Source organism: Crinia signifera, chromosome 19, assembly GCF_055691185.1.
Source record: "Crinia signifera chromosome 19, ASM5569118v1, whole genome shotgun sequence".
NCBI lineage: Eukaryota > Metazoa > Chordata > Amphibia > Anura > Myobatrachidae > Crinia > Crinia signifera.
In genome coordinates, this window is record NC_139226.1 from 20,611,587 (window position 1) to 20,628,568 (window position 16,982).

General features: G+C 47.0%; 1 protein-coding gene across 1 annotated transcript in view; it reads left to right on the forward strand.

Moving 5' to 3' along the window:
• The first annotated feature begins 573 nt into the window (after positions 1–573).
• The window catches only part of LOC146041464 (B-cell receptor CD22-like), a 133,891-nt gene continuing 117,482 nt past the window's right edge, over positions 574–16,982 (forward strand). The window contains exons 1-2 of the mRNA XM_083161441.1: positions 574–792; positions 9,264–9,383. Coding sequence (XP_083017567.1) covers positions 9,296–9,383 — 88 coding nt within the window. The 5' untranslated portion in view covers positions 574–792; positions 9,264–9,295. The remainder of the gene's footprint in view (positions 793–9,263; positions 9,384–16,982) is intronic.

A 16,982-nucleotide genomic window follows, 5' to 3' on the forward strand; every position in this document is an offset into this window, starting at 1 on the left:
TTAGTGTAGACACTGTCGACGCTGTGATCCATATCCAAATGTGTCTCAGTGAGTCTGGACTAGCTCAGTTGCAGGTGCAAAGACAAGATGTAGCAGATTAGTGATGGGGTGTGATAATATCTGTAAATAGAAAAGGGAAATACAGCAGTGACCAGAAGAAGTACCCGTGAGAAATGACAACATCTCACAGTCAGAAGACAGAAAGCAGAGAGACACTGGATCCTGATCTGTGAGTACAATGGGTATCGCTTATAGCTTAGAGTCTCAAGTATTGGCTGTTATATCAGTGATGGATTTGTAGTATTTACATAGTGATTTAGGGCGGGATTCTCTTTTACATACCTCTGCGTTCTGGGTCCTTTTCAGCCCCAAAGTCTGCACCGCATATTCTCTTTCAGGTGCCGGTGGAAGTGCGCTCCCTGCACTTCCGCATTCTTCCGTTTTTCTCTCTGCCGCTGCCTCCCCATAGATTAACATTGGGCAGGCGCTCGCAGCTTATTCTGTAAGCCCCGCTGCATTGTTCTGCACAGTGTTTTAATTCGCCTCCTCAGACTGGCGAAGAGGTATAAACCTCGGCTGATTTCTTGTCTATGTATTAGGATTCTGGTTTGTGGCACATTCATTATTGTTTACAGCAGAATAAATAAGTATATATTTAAAAAAAAAGCCTGCATAGACTTATATATATTTGCTTTTGGAACAGCCAGGCAGAAAGGGAAAGGCGCGCTCTGCTTACTGCTAGTCATCCGGAAGAAGAACACAGAAGAAGCCTTAAACAGGGATCGCGGAGGGGTGAGATACCGCATAGATAATGCAGAAGCAAAATGTATACAGAATATGGAGTAGAGCTACACAGTAACGGTGCGAAAATGTGCCGTTAAAGAGGCGATAAAAAGATAGACTCGCCACGAATGTAAGAGAATCTCGCCCTTAGTCCTTGCGAAATATGGTAAATAAGTATCATCATTATCATATGTAACTGGTAACATAGAGCACACCATACTGTTTGATGGCAGGAATTACAGTGATACGACGCAGACAGACAGTGTTACATATACAGTACTGTAGGCCAGTAGTGCCCTGATCAGTATACATAACATTAATCAAGGGGTTATTAAATCAATAAATTACATTCTAACATAATCCCATGAAAATGGTAAATGTATTGTCTCTGTTACACATGTTATACATGCATATGCTAACTATATATGTATATATGGACGTGCAGTGGGGTAAATTGCTGAGGTGTCCCTGGCAAGTACCAGAGCCAGATTTGCACACAATATATGAGCCATGAGGTACATGCCGGCATTATACACATGGGCAGCAGTATACACTGCTGGAGATCGCTGAGTTTTGTTAAGAGATGTGCAGAAAAGGTAGCCAGGTGAGGCACTGCCTCACCTGCCATAGACTTTTTACTCCAGAGTTTTGACTACAAAAATTATTAGAATAATAAAAATAAGATTTTTTAAAATATATTCTTTGTATTTTTGACATAATTTATAAACTCAAAACTCTGGCGTATATATGTTAGTATGACAGGAAAGGCTGTGCCTCACCTGCCTCACCCCACAATACTATATATAAACATATATAATATACTGAATTAAGGGTTTTTTTATTCTAGCAATCACATCAGACAATGAAAATCAGCATCAGCAATAGCTATTGTTCCACCGCAGGGTTACACATATAATGAATTTCTCCAGCAAAGTGCCAAATTCCTCCAAGACTGTTAGGAGGAAATTTACTAAGATCAAAGTTCTATTTCGGATGGGATGTTGCTATTGGCAACCAATCTGATACTATCTATTATCTTCTAAAGGAGTTAAATAAATAAGAAGTAGATTCTGATTGGTTGCTCAACTACCAATGTGAAATAGAACTCCAATCTTAGTAAATTCCCCCATAGAGAACATGAATGCCACCATGCCAAGTCACGCCCCTGTGTGTGAGTGACACAGTGATCATACCCCCAGGCGAAATGTTCGTATGCCTCTACCTTTTTGTTGCATCTCTGACTTCCTGTTATGCAAGATCTCCGATTTCAGGCATAGCTGGTTTTTTTGGAGCCCATTTGGGCTGATTTATGGAGATATTGGGCCAGATTTTCTAAGCTTCAAAAGTGATAAAATGGAGAGTGATAAACAGGGCCAGTGCTAGGGGGTTCGGTGCCCTCCTGCAAAATATAAATTTGCGCCCACCCAAGCTTTACAAAGGGACAGTGGCAGTGCACACGGAAAGAAAAATGTGTGATCTCACAAGGAAGGGGAATGGCCACACAATAGTACTCCTACTCCAAATGATACCACATAGTAGCACAATATTATTCACCTTACACAGCTGTAACTAGCCATTTTGGTGCCATGAGTTAAAAAACAGGGAGAGTTTGCACCGTAGGCGCGTGCAAAAATGTAGGAGCGAGGCTTCACAGGGAAGGACATGGTCACATAAAAATACCAATTACACCGTAATCCCCATAACACATTATGCTTCACACCTCAATGCCCATTACACATTATACCACACACAGTAATGCAAATTATACATTATGCCACACATAATGATGCCCCTTACACAATATGCAGCACACCATAATGCCCATTACACATTATGCCAAACACCATAATTCCCCGTACAAAATATGCCATGCACCATAATGCCCATATGACATTGGCACACATTATGCTACACATAATGCCCAAAGTACTCCTGCATATGTCCACATTTGTAGCATTGCTTATTCATAATGCCCACACCAGTTGCCAAAAGTAGTTGCTCTGCTTATACATAGTGCTCATACCAGTTGTGACATTAGTAGCACTGTGTAACCATTAGAGATGAGCGGGTTCGGATTCCCGAGATCCGACAGATCCGAATATCGGGGATCCGGGCCAGATCCGAGCCGGCTCGGGAGTTCCCGCCTGAATTCCGGACCAATAACGAGGCCGAACGTCATCATCGCGCTGTCGGATTCTCGCGGGAGCTTATAAAAGACGCACGCGCGCCCCGCCATCTTCACTCCAATCTTGGAGAGGGAAGAGGGTGGTTGGGAAGCTCCGTGTGCTCCGTGCTGTGCTCTGTGCCATGTGCTCCGTGACCTGACCTGTGCCCTCACTGCCCTGTGCTGTGCTCCCTGCTATGTGCTCCGTGCTGTGCTGTGCTCCGTGACCTGCCCTCACTGCCCTGTGCTGTGCTCCGTGCCATGTGCTCCGTGCTGTGCTCCGTGACCTGCCCTCACTGCCCTGTGTTGTAGACTTGTGACTGTTTATAGGCCTGAGCCCTGTAGTGTGATTTAACTAACTAGGTGCTGCAGTGCTCACACGCAGGGGCTGCAGTGTCCACTGTCCAGGGGCTGTCCTGTGGCCCATGCTCTGTTGTGATTTATTTAGCCCTAAGCCCTGTGTTGTAATTTATTTAGCCCTGAACCCTGTGTTTTTTGTGATTTAACTAACTAACTCAGTGCTGCAGTGCTCACACGCAGGGGCTGCAGTGCTGCTGAGTAGTACACTGTGTACAGGGGCTGCAGTAATACAAGGGGCTGTGTCCAGTGTGACGGCCTATATCTTATCCATTGTCCAGTGTCACGAGTCACTCACGACATATATCCTGTGTCCTGTGTGACGACATGTCCAGTGTGACGACATATATCCTGTGTCCAGTGTGACGACAATATATTCTGTGTCCAGTGTGACGACAATATATCCTGTGTCCAGTGTCACAAGTCACAACATATATCCTGTGTCCAGTGTGACGACATATATCCAGTGGCCAGTGTGACATCTAACCATTGTGTGACGGCATATATCCAGTGTCCAGCGTGACATATATCCATTGTCCAGTGTACAGGGGCGGTGTCCAGAGGCTGTGTCCAGTGTGACGGCTGTGTCCATTGTCCAGGGGCTGTGTCCAGGGGCAGTGTCCAGTGTCCAAGGGGCTGTGTCCAGTGTGACAGGGTGTGTCCAGTGTAAAGTAAGAAAAAGAAATAAAAGTAATAAATAAAATAAAAACACATTTTTGGAGGATGATGGAGGAGGAAATAGTGGGAGTGCTGAAGCTGCTACCACCAGTCATGACAAGGCTGATACCTCTTTGTATTTGCTGTTTGGAGCATTTCTCTTTTTTTGGGATAGTTTATTAAACTGCCACCCTGTCTGCCCCTGCAGTGCCGCTCTGCCAGGTTGGAAGTGTAAGGTCCACATGTATGTGATGCCGACTGCTGTTGCTTAGCTTAGTCATCCAGCTACCTCGGTATACCCTTTTGGCCCAACTACAGTAAATGAAAACAATTTTGTAAGCTGTGAAGTGATCAAAATTGACTAGAAATGAGTGGAAACTAATGTTATTGAGGTCAATAATACTTTAGGGGCAAAAACAGGCCCAAATTCTGTTATTTAAGACATTTTTAGCATTTTTTCATAAAAATACAGATCCAAAACCAAAACCAAAACCCACAAGGGTGGTTTTGCCAAAACCAATCCAGATCCAAAACACGAAGGGAGATCCAGATCCAAAACCAAAACCCGAAAAAGTGGCCGCCGCACATCTCTAGTAACCATATGCCCACACCAGTTGCCGACAGCAGTAGCGCTGCCTACACACCTTGCCGACAGCAGTAGCGCTGCCCATACACGTGCCCACACCAGTTGACAACATTAGTAGCGCTGCCTATACCCATACTCACACCAGTTGCCGACATTAATAGCGCTGCGTAACCATATGCCAACACCATTTGCCGACATTAGTAGCACTGCCTATACAAATATGCCCACACCAGTTGCCAACAGAAGTAGCACTGCCTATACACGTGCCCACACCAGTTGCTGACATTAGTAGCGCTGCCTATACATAACGCCCACACCAGTTGCCGACAGTAGTAGCGATGCCTATACATAATGCCCACACCAGTTGCCGACATTAGTAGCGCTGCCTATACACATGCTCAAACCAGTATCCGACAGTAGTATCGCTGTCAATACACGCGCTCACATCAGCTGCCGACATTAGTAGCACTGCCAACACACATGCCCACAACAGTTGCCGACATTAGTAGCGCTGCCTATACACATGCTCATACCAGTTGCCGACATTAGTAGCGCTGACTATACACGTGCCCACACCAGTTGCCGACATTAGTAGCACTGCCAACACACGTGCCCACACCAGTTGCCGACATTAGTAGCGCTGCCTATACAAGTGCCCACACCAGTTGCTGACATTAGTAGCACTACCTATACACATGCTCACATCAGTTGCCGACATAGTACACTTACACTTTAGTATCCTGGCAGCTCATCCTCTCCTGTGTCCACTGTCTTCAGTCTTGCTCCCTCATAGTTCCGTGTAGCCCCACCCCCTCCGCCCGTGTAGCACGCCCGTTTTCGTCCAAACTGCAGTGCTGACCAGTGACCTGATGTTTAGGAGCCTGGAGGAAGCTCTGTGCCTCCGGCGCTGCTGCGTGCCCTGCAGTGTGACAGGCGCAGCAGCAGCCACAAAGACAGCAGAGGATGCACAGCAGGGACAGCGCCTCTCCTGCCCGGCGCCTACCTGCTTTGCATCCTCTGCTGAGCGGGTAGTGCCTGCCGTGGTGATAAACAGCCAGCCAATCAGCTCCTACCTGCCATGTCACAGACTGTGTTTGAAAAATGTCAGACAGGAGTTGATTGGCTGGCTGTTTATCACTCTCCATTTTATCACTTTTGAAGCTTAGAGAATCTGGCCCATTACCTCATATGTATTTGGCCAATTACAGGTTGTATGAATCAGAACTTCATAGTATGTAATGTGTAGAATATTACTTCACACCAAGGCTTCTAGCTAAAATGGTCACATTTAAGGCTTTCAGGTATTCTGGAGAATCACATAGCACTAGAAGCAGATTTAGACCTCATGGGGCCCTAGGCAAGATGCCAGTTTGGAGTCCTCCTCCTTCCAATCATTTGTACCACTATATTTTTAGTGCTGATTGCAGGTGGCATCGATAGTGTACCTGTTCGTGTGTACAGTCTACCGATAAATGCTCAGCTGCGTGACCATCGGCGTTCCATACAAATTTTATTCAGGTTGTAAATCTTTTGGAAGTAGCTTACTATCTGTGTCATGTGTAATGTAACCTGACTGATCACATCCAGTGAATGAGACCATTTGTGTGTCCAACATTTTTTACCCTCTCAAAGAACATCAAAGTGATTATGGGCCTTTTTCTAGTTTGCTCTTTCTGACAAAATCCTTCTTAGATGGACAAAACCATGTGCACTGCAGGGGGGCAGATGTAACATGTGCAGAGAGAATTAGATTTGGGTGAGTTATTTTGTTTCTGTGCAGGATAAATACTGACTGCTTTATTTTTACTCTGCAATATAGATCTCACTTTGTAAAACCCCACCCAAATCTAACTCTCTCTGCACATGTTACATCTGCCCCACCTTCAGTGCACATGGTTTTGTCCATCTAAGAAGGATTTTGTCAGAGAGTGAACTAGAATAAGGCCCTTTATGAGCAGGTCCATGTGATGTCATGATGTCATCTACATTTGGATACATGATGTCAGCCAGTAGTGATGCAGTGCTCCTCTGGGAACGTTTTGGATGGCCAGGATATCTATCCTGTGACATCGAGGATTCCCCCTGAATGTAGAATAGGGTCAGTGGCCGGTACCAGGGTTAAATGGTGAGGATCACTTGTTTTCGGCTATACTCGGCATTTAACCCTCTCACCGGCCGCATTAAATATGGCCCTACAGTATGTGACAGTCTGTGTACATTCTGTAGATTACAATGTTACCATATTGCTGGAAACAATGTATTATTATATTACCATGTTTATAATCACTTCTGTTGAGCTATGAAGTATAACTCATGCCCGTTCTACTTTTTTCTCATACACTAGCATATAAGATTGTAAGTTGGCCAATGCTGGTTTATTAACAGGACTTGATAAATCTGCATCTCAAAAATGACACACAGTGTATGACATACTGGGTGACATTCTATGGGATGAGATTTGCGTTTTTTGGCGTTAAATAGTAAAAAAAATGGCGATATCGCATTTTTCCTTCAAATCACATATTTAATAGGATGCGCTAAGGGACAGAAATCGCATATTATGTGCGTTAATGCATGCTGACGAAAAGTGATTCGCATTTTTATCGCTTCCAGATGTTTTCGTAAAGAAAAGTATACAAATCGCTTATTTAATGCAATGCGTTTTCGCAAATCGCACTTTTAAGGTGACTAATATTCGCACTTATTTCAGACCAGGTTCTGTTTGGCGAATTAGGCAGAACCCTGCACAGATCGCAATGTTCTGTGCAGGGTTCTGGTGTAAAAAAAAAAAAAACGGTTAAAATAAAAAAAAAAACAAGCGCGGGGTCCCCCGCCAGAGCATAACCAGCCCCGGGCTCATTGAGCCGGTGCTGGTGACATAAAATCAGGGTCCCCGACAAATAGGGGTCCCCTTGATTTAATGAAACCAGCACCAGGCTCAAGGTCCGGCGCTGGTTCCCAAAATACGGGGGACAAAATGACTAGGGGTCCCCCGTATTTTAAGAACCAGCACCGGACCCAACCAGCCAGCAGGGTAATGCCACAGCCGGGGGACACTTATTATATAATGTCCCGCGGCCAAAGCATTAACCCCCTGGCTGGTCAGCATGGGCAGGGGTCCTGGGGAAGTGGGGACCCCCCCAATGAAGGGGTCCCCCCCTCCAGGACTTACCAGCCCATGCTGATAGTCCGGGGCTGTCCCTGATGCCCCTGGGCGGTGGGCATCGGGCTGATGGACTGTGTAAAACAAAAGAAGAAAAACTATTGTTTTCTACTGGCGAACTATGAGTCCCAGCAAGCCTACCCCGCATGCTGGGACTTGGAGAACCACAAGTCCCAGTATGCGGGGCATTAAAGGGCCCGCTGGCACTTGTAGTTCTACAGTACAAAAAATAGTTAAAGAAAACACACTGACACCCTGAAAAATAAAAGTTTAATACACACATAACACACACACACTGATACTTACCTACTTTGAGCCTACTTAGGTCGGTCCCTGGATCCTGGGTCCGGGCTCCGGGGCTCCAGGGCAGAAGAGTCCGGTTCCGAGGCCTTGGTCCTGGTTCTGGGCCTAGTCCGGGGTTCCGGGGCTCCTGGGCTGAAGAATCCGGGGTCCAGGATCCAAGGTAGTCCCCAGGGGTACCTAAGGAAGGAAATCCTACTCACCTGGTCCCCGGCGACGACCTCGGCATCCTCTCCGGCAGAAGCGCTGCTCCCATCTGGTACCCGGCTTACAGGACTTTCACAGGCGCAGAGATGTTTCTTCCTCGGCGTCTCTAGTCAGAATGATTTCTGGCCAATCAGGAGCCGACTTTCTCGGCTCCTGATTGGCCAGAAATCCTTATCATTAACCTCAGTGCCTGATTAACCTACAGTATACGCTGATTAGGCTGCAGCCTATGGTGCCAGGACAGGAGGGGGTCCCTTGAAGGTGACAGCCGAGGAATAAAATTAAGGCCTATTTTATTCCATGCTTGTTAGCAATCACCCGTCCTGATATACTGAGGGGGGTAAAGTTCTTAAGGTGGCTGCCAGATGCATACCTCCCAACTTCTGTAGTTGGGAGGTCGGGACTTTCGCGCGGCTTCGCCGCGCACGTTGCGCTCGTCGGCGCTGAATAGACGCTGTACGCATGCGCACAGCGTCTATTCTTGGCAGGCTGGGGGGGTTCCCAACTGTCCCCCCACCATGGGACAATGGCGGCCCCGGGCGGGATGCGGGAACGTCCCCGAATATCGTGACGTTCCCGCGGTAAGCGGGACAGTTGGGAGGTATGCAGATGGGTGTGCTTACTGATGGAACCATTACTCCATGTACATTGTGCTACAGCACCAGCCGGGGAGCCTAATGCTAAAGTCTACTTCCCATTCCACAAGCATTAGATCCTAAATGCCAGTTGTATAACCTTCCTTACATGCACATGGGCAGTATGAGTGGGGAGTCCTTGAGAGCCCATACAGGTGTGTTTAACAGCATTACAATGGGAGCTACAGATGGAGCTGGGTGGCGGGGAGGGGGTGTATATTTGGCGGGGCAAGATCTTTGGGACTCAACCAGAGTCAAAGAGAATTAGGGCCCATATTTGGAAATATTTTTTAATTGGCTTGTGTACTCATGTATTATAAGTTTGTACAATGGACAAGTAATGTATGGAGAAGTGAATACGGCAGGTGTGTACTGTTGGAGTGTTCTTAGGTTTTACCTTTCATGTTTCAGGAGATCAAAGATCGTCGGCAAGATTACCCTGTATGCAGCTGAGTATCATGAAGTTTATGAGGAAAGGCTGCAGTGTGTGGGTCTGTCATGTGATCACCATCCTCCCCCTGCTCTGGTCAGGTAAGTACATACTGACATAATACAGTGCTGGCAGCCAGTGCACCTGTCATGTGATCACCATCCTCCCCCTGCTCTGGCCAGGTAAGTACATACTGACATAATACAGTGCTGGCAGCCAGTGCACCTGTCATGTGATCACCATCCTCCCCCTGCTCTGGTCAGGTAAGTACATACTGACATAATACAGTGCTGGCAGCCGGTGCACCTGTCATGTGATCACCATCCTCCCCCTGCTCTGGTCAGGTAAGTACATACTGACATAATACAGTGCTGGCAGCCAGTGCACCTGTCATGTGATCACCATCCTCCCCCTGCTCTGGCCAGGTAAGTACATACTGACATAATACAGTGCTGGCAGCCGGTGCACCTGTCATGTGATCACCATCCTCCCCCTGCTCTGGCCAGGTAAGTACATACTGACATAATACAGTGCTGGCAGCCGGTGTACCGGTCATGTGATCACCATCCTCCCCCTGCTCTGGCCAGGTAAGTACATACTGACATAATACAGTGCTGGCAGCCGGTGCACCTGTCATGTGATCACCATCCTCCCCCTGCTCTGGCCAGGTAAGTACATACTGACATAATACAGTGCTGGCAGCCGGTGCACCTGTCATGTGATCACCATCCTCCCCCTGCTCTGGCCAGGTAAGTACATACTGACATAATACAGTGTTGGCAGCCGGTGTACCGGTCATGTGATCACCATCCTCCCCCTGCTCAGGCCAGGTAAGTACAGATGGAGTAGGTCCCATCCTTGCCGCCAGGCTGCCATGGCGGAGGTTCTGGTGCTCCGATATTCTTCTTGCGCCGGCGTCCGCCAAGGGGCGTGGGTGCACGCCATGCAATACAATCCGCCACCACTGGGTGGCTAATGCTCCATCAAGCTAGAGTCGGAGTGGTATACTGCTATGTGCCAATGGAAACCCGCCATTCGCCGTACGGAGCACGCTTACAGTATGATACGCTCGTGCGCGATGAGCCGCTTATAACAAATGAGACGCTCGTGCAAATGGGTCGCTCGTGAACATCGGAGCGCGCAAAAGGGCTGTGTATTGTCATGATCCGATACAAGCATTTACCTTCACGTTCATGTAGCTGATGCTGAATATTTTGAACTGTTGGTACTGTCCATAATGTGTATGCAGCTGAAGTCAATCGCCTCCTCCCTTTCCAGGGGTGGAGGGGGTCGACTTGACCTGAAATACAGTACAGTACATTACATCACATTACAGCGCTAATTCATTAATGGACCGTATCAGACGCTGCCGGGACTCGGGTTTCGCCACTGGGGCTGCAGATGCCACAGATTATTATATCAGCACTCCACTGACCATACATATCACTGTGTTGCGTAGTGTAGTGTCGTGTGTAGCTGCGCCCGTCTTCATGCAGGAGACCTGTGTTCGATTACGGTGTCAATTTTTTCTTTTTTTTTTCTTTTATTAGAATATTTTGTAGAGTGATATTTAATAAAACTAGACCATGAAATGTAACAGTTTTAACAAAACTAGACAAATAAAACAGTTAATGTTTTACAGGTGTCCTCACAGAATCATACTGTAAGTGAGGTAATTAGCTCCACCTGTGGATCATTTATAATGTGTCAGTCAGTAACGAGTACACCTGTGCCCCAGCTACTGTAGGTGTTCATGAAGTGTTGGTACTGTAGAGTAAGAGGACTTGATTTGGCTACAGTACAGTACCATTGCACTATTGTCTCTTCCACGGAGTAATGTGTATGCAGCTGAAGTCAACCGCCTCCTCCCCTCCCCCCAGGGGTGGAGGGGGGTTGAACTGACCTGAAATACATTCCAGGACATTACACTACACCATCTCCTGCAGCGCTAATCCACGAAGGGGCGTTCCGTCTCAGACGCTGGTTTCGCCAAGGGGCGGGTCGTCTCAGACGCTGCCGGGACTCGGGTTTCACCACTGGGGCTGCGGATGCTACGCTCGCCACGCTATCTAAGATCAACTCCATGCCAACGTGGACAGTGGGGGTATGAACTATCCATGTTGGCATGGAGTTAAGTTACTTTATTTTAGATAGTTTGGCAAGCGTACCCAACCCGGAAGTAGCACGGCGCCATGGTGTCATTCTGGCTGACACTGGCAGTGAGCGGTCTGTCCGCTCCCTAGAGCGCCGGTGGAGCGACCTGGTCAGGAGAGATCCTGACAGACTTCAGGCCATCAGATGCTGTAAGTACAGTAATGTGAGGATACTGTACAGTGTACCAGAATAAAGTTTTAATAAAGTGGTGACTGCAGTACAAGTGTATACAGTAGTAACGCCAAGTGTACCCTTTAATTCCTGTGTTCACTCAAAGTTTACTGTACACAGTGTACAGTACCTGGGTGCCCGCCATGTGTATCCTACTGTATAATAATACAGTACTTGGTGTCCCACATACTGTAATACCATATTTCTAGGGCGTTTGGAATGCCATGGGGCACCAGCAGCTACTGTTGGCATAAAATGATATGCAGCATGCCTATAATCTGTGTGACTGAGGCTGTATCTGCATACAGTATGAAATAGTGTACTCATGGAAATCACTGTAACATACTGTACTGTAGCATTCCATATGCAGGTACAGCCACAGCCGTACACAGAATATACTGTAGGCATACCGCATATTATTGTAATCATCAAAAACTCCTTGTGTGTCCTGGTCACATAACAATGCAAATACCGTAAGATGAATTTTCAGCTAAAAAGGCACCCAATGTTCGCAGAACTGGCCAGAAGCTGCGTGGCCTATTGAGGTAGAACTAGTGGCGGTGCTATGGGGCACCGCCACTAGGGCCAGCTCTGGACCAGCTCTGGACCACATTGAAAACAAATACTGTAGGAAATCACCCATAGCAACAAGCATGTACTGTACAGCATAGTTGCCTACCCTCCTGCATTCTGCAGGAGACTCCCTGAAATACTGTAGCAGCAATCTCCCTCATTTCATCTAACCCAGATTACATTGTTAAATGTTTTGGGGAAAAAAGGAAGATATTGTACTGTACATTTACTGTACATTGAATCATCAGTGCCATTTCCCTGCACTTTACCACTACTGTATAGTACTGTAGCTCTTACTAACTGCTTTGGGGCTCATCTACATTTGGATATAATATACTGTACATAATAACACCCACGCTTCTACTGTAGGTGCCATGTTCACAATCTCTTATCACAATATATCCATATACTGTACAGTATGGAACTACAGTAGACAGGCCCTTTGGGTGGAGCATGACATGCCCTCTCAACCTGTGCAAAATTCTACTACCAACTACAGTATATTCTCCCTGAAACTCATTTTCAAAAGTAGGCAAGTATGCTGTACAGTAATCAGCACATTAAAAACAAATAGGAAATCCCCCATGGCAACAAGTAGAAAATACAGCACCCAATACTTTACAGTACTTACATTCCCTTAGGGAGTCCAGCAGTTGGGGATCCCGACGGACCAGGTCGCTCCATCTGCGCTGGAGGGCCCTCACTGGTCTCTCGCTCCTGAAGCGCACCCTGATGGCTTGGCTAGCCTCCTGGTATGCCTCCACCACCTCTCTGTTGGACACCAGGGGCCTGTCCCGCCAAGCCACCAGGATGAGGAGCTCTCCACGCCTGAAGGGCCTTGCTCTCCTCGCTCTGCGTGGTGCAGCCATCTTTTATTACAGTATCTTGAAAATATCTTGATAATAAAAATGGCGCCATGATCACGTGCGTCCTGTGCGGAACAAACGTCGCATTCTGCGCGCCTGCCAGTGAGTTTATCACTGTCCAATCAGCTCCTACAGTAACTGTGAATTTACTGTACTTTACATGCTTGTCTTGAAAAAAATGACAGGTACTGTACAGCACAGTAATGTACTGTACTACAGTATACAGTAGCAGCTGATTGCCCACTGATAAAAACCAGACATTGTATCACTTCAACGAGCTTACTAAATCTACAGTACCACTGTATACTGTACATGACTGTGACAGTACTGTGTGTAAAAGTAAAATGATCCCTATACGAATCAGTAACTTACTGTGAATGTCATAACACCAAAATGTGGCGACCGTTAGAACATATACCGAGACGCATTAGCGTCCGTGCCGCTCCAGTATAGTACCAGTATAGTACCCGTGCAGACGCTCAAGCGCCCATGCAAATTTAGATGCCAAGAAAGCCTTATTGGTAACGGGAATTTTTTAGGTGTGTTAAAACTACAATACTGTACTAGCCAAAGGCCAGCACCTTTCAACAAAACCAATGAGACGTACAATACAGTACAGTATAATTTTTTGTAATGATTCTGTACGCAATGCAATGTAATTTTATTTATTAGTGTGTACACTATCTATAGAACAGTACAGCTTGCTGGACACAGCACAATAGTAGTAAAGTACTTTACTGTAGTACACTGCTGTAATAACAACTCAGACGCAAAAGCGTCTCATTACTGGAAAGAGCGTCCATCAGAGACGCTCCTTCGTGTCAAACAAATGCAGCGCCTCTCCGCCCGCGTCAGCATGATCCTCTCCTTCAAAGAGACGGGATCATGCTCATGCCGGCGGAGTGAGAGAGGCGCTGACTAGGCTTGCCAGGGACAATAAATTATTTACTGTAGTTCCTGCGCTTCATGCACGCGCTGCAGCACAAATTTTATGCATGCACAAAGAGGTTTTCAAAAGTGACATCTGGTGGATGATCACTGGTATTGCACTCATCCGGAGACGCCACGGCGAATCGGCAAGCATTTAAAATGTATTGCGATGGCGGGCGCCGTGGCCAGCCATGGCCAGCTGGCGGAACTCTCGCCATAGGTAGCAAGGATGGGACCTGCTCCATCTGTATATCTCTTATATATTTGGCTACATCTGTCACTCAAAGTGTGTTTGAAGCTGTAACGCTCGGTGGAGCCTCTGACTCACATGACTGACTTACATGACAGAGAACCAGCCCAGTGAGCCCACAGTGCCAGACACCCTCTGCCTCTCCATGTTACACAGCAAAGACACAGCTACTCACCAGACACACCAGGTGAGCGCCCCACACCTCCATACCTCCCAACATGACCCTCTCCAGGAGGGACAGAATGCTCTGTTTGTGGACTTCCATTTTAATTTATGATTGTCATCACCTGTTTTAAACAGGGTAATTGATAAGAAAGGTGTTTAAGCACAGGTGATGGTAATCCATAAATTAAGAAGACAGTCCAGAAACAGAGCATTGTGTCCCTCCCCCCCCCCCCCATTCATGGCAACCCCACGATTAAATGGCACATGCAAAACACTGACATGGCTATGGTCGACAATGAAAAAGGTTGACATGAGTTTTTGAAGATTTTATTTTTCACTTTTTGAATGTTTTCATATTCATTCTCATGTGTCGACATGGACACCAATGAAGACCCACCCTCCCACGATTCACTGCAACCCCTGCGTCCCACCCTCCCACGATTCGCGGCACCCACACCCCTCCCGCAATTCACGGCATCCACCCACGACCCCTCCTCCCGTGATTCGCGGACACACCTCACCTCCCCCCCCCCCATCCCCGCTCGCGATTCACGGCAACCCCAGGATTAAATGGCACATGCAAAACACTGACACGGCTATGGTCGACAATGAAAAAGGTTGACATTAGTTTTTGAAGATTTATTTTTCTTTTTTGAATGTTTTCATATTCATTCTCATGTGTCGACATGGACACCAATGAAGTGCCACACTTATGTCAACATTTACATGTGTTGACCTTTCTGTGTTGAATTTTTCTTGTAGCAATTTTTTTACAGTGACAACTATGTGCACGTCAACCTACACATCATCAACCAATTCTTTGTACAATATATAACACCTGTTCTGTTTTACTGTAGGTGTTTTAAGTCAGATCTTTTACTGCTACTATTACTGTTTATGTAAATGCATTCTGAATGACAGCAACATCCTACCATCCTTCTACAAGAATATATAACCAACTAGGTGATTTATCGCGCCCCGTGCCCCCCCTCCCGCAATTCACGGACCCCCCGCGCACCCCCCCTACGATTCACGCCCCCTCCCACGATTCACGTCACCCCCCGCACACCCCCCCTCCCGCAATTCGCAACCGCCCCCTCCCACGCTTTGCGGACCCCCGCCCTCTCCCGCGATTCGCGGACACCTGCGCCCCCTCCCTCCCTTGATTCACGGCACCCCCCACGCCCCTCCCACAATTCACGGCACCCCTAAGCCCCTCTTTAGTCCACCGTATACTCAGACACCCCTATCACTACCCAGCTTCCTGCTCTCCTGAACCGTAACTTCCACCACTGGGGAGTCGCTGACGCTGTTTTGGCCACCTGCCCCTATCATGCCTCATAGCCCAGCCTCCTGCTCTCATGTACCCTAAGACACCGACTCAGGGCCACCATCCTGTACTCCTGTACTGCCACACTGGACCCTCACCCACTGGCAGAAGCTGCACAGTATCTCCCACCCTCCTCTTTAGTCCCCCTTATGTCCACACACCCCTATCACTACCCAGCCTCCTGTTTTCCTGTGTCATGACCTCCGCCAGTGGGGAGCCGCTGACTCAAAAACACCCTACTATACTATTGCACACACGCATAGGCGTGCGCAGCCCATTTTATTAGTAGGTGCACAATTGGAGGGGCGTGTCTATCACCGCCCACTGGGCGTGTCTATCACCGCCCACTTGGCGTGTCTATCACTGCCTACATTTCAATGTATTTATTTACAGTTTCTTATATAGCGCAGCAGATCCCGTTACAGTGTCTTATATAGCGCAGCAGATTCCGTAACAGTCTCTTATATAGCGCAGCAGATTCCATTACAGTGTCTTATATAGCACAGCAGATTCAGTTACAGTGTCTTATATAGCGCAGCAGGTTCCGTTAGTGTCTTATATAGCGCAGTAGATTACGTTACAGTGTCTTATATAGCGCAGTAGATTACGTTACAGTGGGGGTTATTCTAGTCCATTCTTTCTGACAAAATCCTTCTTAGATGGACAAAACCATGTGCACTGCGGGTGGGGCAGATGTAACTTGTGCAGAGAGAATTCGATTTGGGTGGGGTTTTTCTTCAAAGTGAGATCTATATTGAAGTGTAAAATCATGCAGTCAGTATTTTCCCTGCACAGAAACAAAATAACTCACCCAAATCTAATTCTCTCTGCACATGTTACATCTGCCCCCCTGCAGTGCACATGGTTTTGTCCATCTAAGAAGGATTTTGTCAGAAAGAACGAACTAGAATAAACCCCAGTGTCTTATATAGTGCAGCAGATTCCGTTACAGTGTCTTATATAGCGCAGCAGATTCCATTACAGTGTCTTATATAGCGCAGCAGATTCCGTTACAGCATCTTATATAGCGCAGCAGATTCCGTAACAGTCTCTTATATAGCGCAGCAGATTCCATTACAGTGTCTTATATAGCGCAGCAGATTCTGTTACAGGTTCTTATATAGCGCAGCAGATTCCATTACAGTGTCTTATATAGCGCAGTAGATTCCGTTACAGTGTCTTATATAGCGCAGCAGATGCCGTTACAGCGTCTTATATAGCGCAGCAGATTCCGTTACAGTGTCTTATATAGCGCAGCAGA